General features: G+C 57.0%; 1 protein-coding gene across 1 annotated transcript in view; it reads right to left on the bottom strand.

Moving 5' to 3' along the window:
- Positions 1–2,040: 2,040 nt before the first annotated feature.
- UROS (uroporphyrinogen III synthase) overlaps positions 2,041–7,241 on the bottom strand; it is a 13,584-nt gene continuing 8,383 nt past the window's right edge. Inside the window, exons 6-9 of the mRNA XM_006879869.1 lie at positions 5,780–5,860; positions 4,894–4,979; positions 3,713–3,811; positions 2,041–2,175 (exon numbers count right to left, since the gene is read on the bottom strand). Coding sequence (XP_006879931.1) covers positions 2,041–2,175; positions 3,713–3,811; positions 4,894–4,979; positions 5,780–5,860 — 401 coding nt within the window. The remainder of the gene's footprint in view (positions 2,176–3,712; positions 3,812–4,893; positions 4,980–5,779; positions 5,861–7,241) is intronic.

The raw sequence follows: 7,241 nt of genomic DNA, 5'->3' as shown, positions 1-7,241 counted from the left end.
AAGGATGTGTTTGTTTGGGGCTTGAGGATTTTGTTTGCTTTTCTGGTCTTCAGTCATTTCTTTTTTTTTTGGAAAATAAAATTTTAACTTTATACCTGTTTACTTACAGAGTTTGCATACATTGTTTTTCACACATTGTTCCCATTTCCTTATGGTTCTCTTTATAAAGAGAATACCAGGCGCATGTTAAGTTTAGAATGTATCAAGAGAGAGTGGGCCCTAGATGAGTGTAGCCACAGGCTGGAGTGTGTTGGAGATTGTGGAGACGGCACGGGACCGGGTTCCGCTCAGGTGGTCACAGGGTCACTACGAGTTATATTCGACATCACCGAACAACCACAACCTAACACCTGATGGTGACACTTTGGTGAATGTCCCGACACATTGATAGTAAGCACAGAGACGGGGTATGTGTGTGACTATTCCTAAGTCCCACCGGTGGCAGCTCAGGCCAGGGCTAGGGCCAGGGTCCTCTCACAGACAGCGTCTTCCCAGCCAGGTTCTGCCCCCTTTGACAAGGTGTACCCTCTGCGCTCTGCCCACCTTGGGTAGGTCCCCGAGCCTCCTGCATCTCCCTGTGCCCAACCCTACCCAGCCTTCCTCTGCTGCCGTCTCCTGATGACTACGTCACCCCCTCCATCCTCACAAGCTCTGAGCACCTCTGCACCCCAAGTCCTCATGATCACCATCCCTGCGGACCTGTGTGCTGCCCTTTCTAGAAGGCCACTCTCACCCACCGTGGGGTGGCTCCAGCTCGGGACTTTTGTGCAGAGAAGCGCGCAGCTGTTCCAGTTATTGGCTGTTCTCTGTAGGCACATCTGAGCAGCTCTGGTGTCCAAGTAGTTAAAACACTCATCTGCTAACTGAAAAGGTTAGCAGTTCAAAGCCCCCAGGAAGAAAGGTGAGGTGAAGATCGCAGCCTTGGAAAGGTATGTGGCAGCTTTCCTCCGCCCTCCATTCTGCAGGGCTGCTGGGAATGGGAACAGACCCTGCCAGTGGCCAGTCTGGGCCTGAGGACTGTGCAGTGGCGCAGAGCGGGGCGACTGTCAGATAAACTGGGTGTGGATGAAACAGGCACAGAGTTCAGGAGAAAGGGCTGAGGAAGGTCTAGAGTGTACAGAAGAGAGGGACCAGGGGCCAGCAGCTCGGGGCTGGCTTGGTGTCTCACAGGAGGCTCCTGAGTCTAACCTTGAACTGCAAGGTGTTTGGAAGGGACCAGGACACATGGGGCACTCACCATCCTGTGAGCAGACTCCTGGTAGACATCACCCCCCGACTCTGATCAGAATCTTGCCTGTCTCGGCCCATGGGTGGAAGCTCACAGGCCTCTAAACCCTAGCCAGGTGACTCTGACCTCAGGAACCTCCATTTCTTCCCCATAAAGACGGGGACCGATGGGGACCTTTCCTTAGGGCTGAGGGTCAGCCCTGGGCAGAGGTGTGCCCACAGTGGGAGCCCCCAGCCCACACTCTGATGATGTCTCTTCTGTCACTGTCCCCTGCCCACTGTGGTCTCTCCTCCCCCGGCCCCTGCTCACACACATGGTATTAATACACACAGAGTCGGTCAGTTTGCTCACATGCTGAGCCAAGATTTTAAAAGGAGAAGTGGTTCTTGGAGCCAGAGTTTCGCTAGTGCTTTTCTTCAGGCGCACGATCCCAGGAAAACCCTTCCTCCCGGCTCAGCCCGTGGTTGCACAGCTCAACACCACATTCACATTTTTGAGGGGAAAGTCTCTGTATCTTAAATTAACATCGGCTTCAGCTCACAGAGCAGGAACGTCAAGGTCTTGCTTAAAATGACTCCAAATGCAGCAGATCTGTCACCACACCGGGTCTGCCACGTGTCAGACTGGCCCCACTGAGAACAAAGCCAGCCTCAGGTGTGCTGGGGAGTTCACTGGGGCCCCCTCTTCTGGACAGAGGAGCCTTGGAGCAGCAGGGTCCACGGAGGGGCATGATGTGCAAGAGGCCTGTCCTGGCCCCGAACTCTTGGTGTCCTGAGGGGGCAGCACCAGCTCGGGAAGACCCAGAGTGCTGGTCAGCAGCCTTCAGGCTGGAGCACCCTCCAGATGCCCTCGGCCAGGGCCCGGGGGGTGGGGCTCTGAGCAGTGCAGCTCACAGGCAGGCCCTGGGTAGCCATCGCGCGGGCCGTGGTGGGGCCAATGGCCACGAACTACAAGGAGAGAAGAGGTCAGAGGTCAGGGGGAGCAGAGGGTGGGGAGGAGAGCGGGGAGCAGGAGGGAGTGAGGGCAGGACGTCAGGGAGCACGTCACGGCTCAGCCTTGCTGCAGAGACATCACCCAAGTCCTCTGAAGCAGCTTTAGAGCTGTGTGTCCTAGGAACATGGCAGGAGGGGTGAGGCAGGTGGACTTCCTGGAGCTAGAAGCCCTTACCCAGAAACTCATAGAACGTGAGAGCCAAGGAAGGTGGGCCCAGGGGAAGCACGGTCTGTCACCTGTGCACAGCCCAGGATGTCATGGGCCTGACGTCGTCCACCAGGGCAAGCAGAACGGGACACAAGAGGCCCGAGCGTCAGTAGGCCCCCACACTGCTGCCCTTAAAGAAACTCCACTAAGAAAGAGCAAAGCTGCGTCCCTGCCTCAAACCACGTGTTGTTGTTAGGTGTTGTCGAGCCAAGTATGACGCACAGTGGGCCTGTGGACAGGAGACCTGGCCTGGCCTGGCCGTTCTTGTCATCTCTGACACCCTTGAGTCCACTGCTGCTGTCACCATGTCGGCCCATCTGCTTGGGGGTCTTCCTTCTTCTGCTGACCCTCCAGCTTCCCAAACATGATGGCCCTTTGCAAGGTACAGCCTCTCCTAGCAACACGCCCCAAGTATGAGGGAAGCGGCTTCGCCATCCCTGCCTCCAAGGGGCCGTCCGGCTGCACTTTTTCCGAGACATACACAAGTCAAAAGAGATGAGAGATCTAAATGTAAGTGCTGAAACCACAAAACCTAGAAGAAAACTCAGGCACATATCTTCATGATTTTGATCAGGTGACAGTTTCTTTGGTCCGACATGGAAAACTCCAATGACTACGACACCATCTGATGGCTGAGATGACCGGCCTGTGTGCCATGGCCCCCTGGCTTGACAGTCCCGGTGCTGTCACGCCTTGACGAGATCTGGTATGACGTAATCACTTTGGCTGTGGGCAGCCCATCACTTGGAAGGGCTGGCCTGGGAGGGTGGCCTGCGCTCGATCCTGAAGGACCTTCTGAAAAAGCTTTGGGCTCCACCTGAACCTGGATCTTGCCATCGTCTGACTTCCTGTTCGTGGTCTGAGCCAGCGGCCTGCGGTGCTGCCTGACAGTGGCTGTGGAGCCGCAGTTCTGATTCACGGACTTGGGACTTGCCATCCCCTGCAGCAGTCAGACCATTTCATTGAGGTCACTCTCTCTTTACACAGAGACACACACGTAAAAATGCCGCTGGTTTGGCTCTTTTAGAGAACCCAGCTCAAGACGCCGTCTGTGTCCACAAAAGCCCCAGAGGGTTCCCAGCCTCATGTTCCAAATATTACAGACAGGCTCAGCGAGGTTTAGTAATTTGTCCAAGAGCTACAAGCTATGGGCCCCAGCACCTTTCAGCTCCGCAAGATGCTGTCGGGGCGCATGCCAGGTGAGGGGCTTTGCTGTCACATGAACACCCCAGGGCGGTTAACAAGGGCTGAAGAAGCAGAAGACAACAGGCCAGTGAGCCTTACCTTGATCTCCTTGAAGCTGTCACCAGACAACGTCTGGATGTGCTTGAGGCTGTGTCTGAGGCCCGAGGGACTGAAGAAGGCGATGCTAGCCAGGACACCCTGCAAGGAAAACCAGCCCCGCCACGTTCTCCAGTGTGGGACTCTGAGGGGTCCCCGCCACGTTCCCCAGTGTGGGACTCTGAGGGGTCCCCGCCACGTTCTCCAGTGTGGGACTCTGAGGGGTCCCCGCCACGTTCTCCAGTGTGGGACTCTGAGGGGTCCCCGCCACGTTCTCCAGTGTGGGACTCTGAGGGGTTCCTCCCAGGCAGCCAGGAGAGCAGGTGGGCAGTGGGGCTTAAGGGATGGGGTGTTATAATAGGAGTGGTTCTGCTCAGAGTAGCTGACGTCCAGACAGGGCTGTCTGGGTCGAGGGTCAGCAGGGGCAAATGCTGCTTCTGCCTCACTGTGGAGCCCCCTGTCTGGACTATGGACACTAGGAGCCCAGCTGACTGGACAAGGCCTCCAGCTCCTGGGGGCAGCATGGCTCCAGCTCCTGGTCCACTCTACACCCTTCCAGAAAGAGAGCAGAGGGACCCAACAGAGGACCCTTCAACAAGACCCAGAGCCAAGCCTGTCCATCCTGGGGAGGAAGAGCCCAAATAGAAATACTGAAGACTCAAATCAGAGAAATCAGAGCCCTCCACAGCTCCCCAGGGGCCCCCACCTCCCTCCCAGACTCCTGACTGGGCACACTGCAGCCTTAGCCCAATGTGCCCAACTTCCCGTTCCAGCCTGAGCCCCGCGGTCCATGGCGAACCAGGACGGCAGCAGTGAGGCCACACTTGGCCTCCAGCTTACTAGGCCTCGTCCACCGGCCAAACCAAACTTGAGCCGCTGCTACCAAATTGGTTCTGACTCCAAGCGACCCCCTGGGGCCACAGACAGGCAGGCTTTCAAGGCTGTCATCTCCACCGGAGCAGACTACCCCACCTCTCTGCTGCAGAGCAGATAACAGGTTCGAACCGCCCCACTGGTCAGCAGCCAAACCTTAACGCTGGCCACCAGGGCCGCCGAATCTTCTGGGACGGTCCATGTCATAGACGTGGGGTACCAGAGGGGTTCCATCCTCAGAGGACATGGCTGGCCTCTGGAACCTTCCTGAGACCTGGCCCTCACGGGATGCCCACCCCCAAACCACACACCTGCTTGGAGAAGTAGTTCTCCAGGTTTTCCTGGATTCCTGGATGTGGGACGGTCTGGTAGACAGTTAGGCTTTCCATGGGGATGCCTGGATACAGGGGAGAATGGGGAGACTTGACGGCCCTGGGGACATGTCCCTTGGGAATACCCTGCAACCCCGACACGCCTGGGTGAGCTCACCCAAGAAGAGTGGGATGAAAGGGGTGGGGGAGAGCTATTCAGCACAGGCCCCATGGCCACAGAACCACGGAAGGCTGAGCTGGTGGACCAGGGCCACGACCTCAAATCAAAGCCTTTGTCACGACCTATGACACCACTGTTCCCACATTGCTGTGGCCATTGATGGTCCACCCAGCTGGTCCCTCATCACGAAGGCATGAATCCTAAATGCCTACAACCCTGTGCTGAAAGCAAGGGAGGGGTCTGCCGTCCAAGGCCAGAGCAGGAAGCCACGCAGAAGAGACCCCCTAACACTTCAGCCCCAGTATCCTGAGCCAGGAAGCCACATCCGTACCCCAAATCTAAAGAGACTAACCATGTACTACACCTCTGATGTGCACAGGGTCACCCCGAGGGGGCCCGGACCACACACCCCTCCACATGCACACAGTCGCTATAAGGAAGCTGGACCCTTCACCACACACACACACACACACACACACACACACACACACACTCTCTCTCTCTCTCTCTCTCTCTCTCTCTCTCTCTCTCTCTCTCACTTCATTCCACGTGCACATGGTCAGAGGCCCAGCCCACACCCCAGGCCTAACTCAGGTGTATCCACACCGTCCCTGGGCCTGGCTGCCAGTGTGGACTCTGCAGGCTGACCATGTCCATCACTCAGGCCGTCGAGGGAGGCGGTCCACAGCTGGGGCACCCACTCACCTTGGTCCATGAGCCTGTTTGGCAGAGTCTCGCTTTTGAGGTTTCCACAGGGAAAGAGTAGAGGCAGCACCGGCGACTCCCCTGTGGACAGAAGACCACATGCTATGGGGGGATGGGCGCTGTGCCTGTTTCCTCGGCCTCAGTCTCCACGTCTGTTCAATGGGAACAGTGCTGGGCAGCCTGAGTGGTGCTGTGAGAAGACTGAGGGATAGCAGGCATGTAAATGCTCAGGACTGTCCCTACAGATCGGTTACGGAGCCCTGGCGGCCTAGTGCTCAGGGCAGCAGCAATCCCAATGGGAGCCGTTCTGATCCACCTGACATTCCATGGGAGAAGGACGGCCAGTCTCCCCGTGTGATTTACTGCTTCTGAGCACTCGCTGGAAGATCCGCTGTGAGTGGTCCCGACTCGATGGCACACACAACACAGATTAGTGAGTGAGCTCACGGAAGCCTGCGCTGGCCATGGGCACTGACGGGCTCGGCCGCCACGGTGGATCAAGAAAACGAATGTCTCATCACGTGTCATCAGAGGACCACGTCTGTGTCGACAGAACTGTAAGTGCCTCAGGCCTGCGAAGATTTCACCCCTCAGACTGGGTGCAGTGGGAACTTAACTGCTGGCCGTTAGGGTAATGAGGCTGATGGGGGAAGTGAGGACAAGCTGGGCCATACTGGGAGGTGGCAGGACCCGTGTGTAGTTGCGATGGTTCAAATAAACTGGGGCCCAATCGGTCTACCTCTTTCCTTCTCCTCCTTTCTAGAAAGTTCTAATGGTCTCCTACCTTTCACCACTGAGTTTTAAATTACCGTCCTTTACGGGCGCTGTCCTGGGAGGGAAGATCACTGAGTTACCAGGTTAAAGGTCTAAGGGAACACGGCTTGTCCCGGGGCACTAAGCAGACATTTGTTAAGTATAATGAAAAGCAGCAACTGGCGCGTTTACTGACAAGAGAAAATTCTCATGCACACCTGGGCACCAGGTGCGGCTCCTTCCTAGCGTGCACGTGGGGCACTGTTCAGACACTAGCTGCCCGGTGAAGACGCAGCAGGAGACAGACGCGTGCTGGCAGCACGCACAGGGGTAACAGAGGGTCTGCAAAGGTGGCAGCAGGCCGCCCCCAGGACAAGACCACCCCCAGGACAAGGCCACCCCAAGAGCATCAGGCCCTCCTGTTCTCTGTCCACTGAAATCGCCAGTGAGAGCTGAAGTGGCGCTGCCTGGCCTCGGAAAGGACACCTGCGTGCTGGCTCTGACCACGTGGGGAGGAGCTGGGACGCTCCTTGCCACCCTCTTCCAGAACAAGCACAGACTACAGCTGACTCTGCACTAACAGAACCAGCTGGGGATCCCCAACACCTCGTCCTCTGCCCCCCCATACTCCCATCATCACTTCCTGGGATCCCCAACACCTCGTCCTCCACACACACGTCCGTTATCACACCCTGGGATTCCCCAACAC

Source organism: Elephantulus edwardii, unplaced genomic scaffold, assembly GCF_000299155.1.
Source record: "Elephantulus edwardii isolate Elephantulus edwardi_28Jun2011 unplaced genomic scaffold, EleEdw1.0 scaffold00006, whole genome shotgun sequence".
Taxonomy (NCBI): Eukaryota; Metazoa; Chordata; class Mammalia; order Macroscelidea; family Macroscelididae; genus Elephantulus; species Elephantulus edwardii.
Note: the sequence above shows the minus strand (reverse complement) of the source record. Positions and strands in the feature narration are given on the sequence as shown.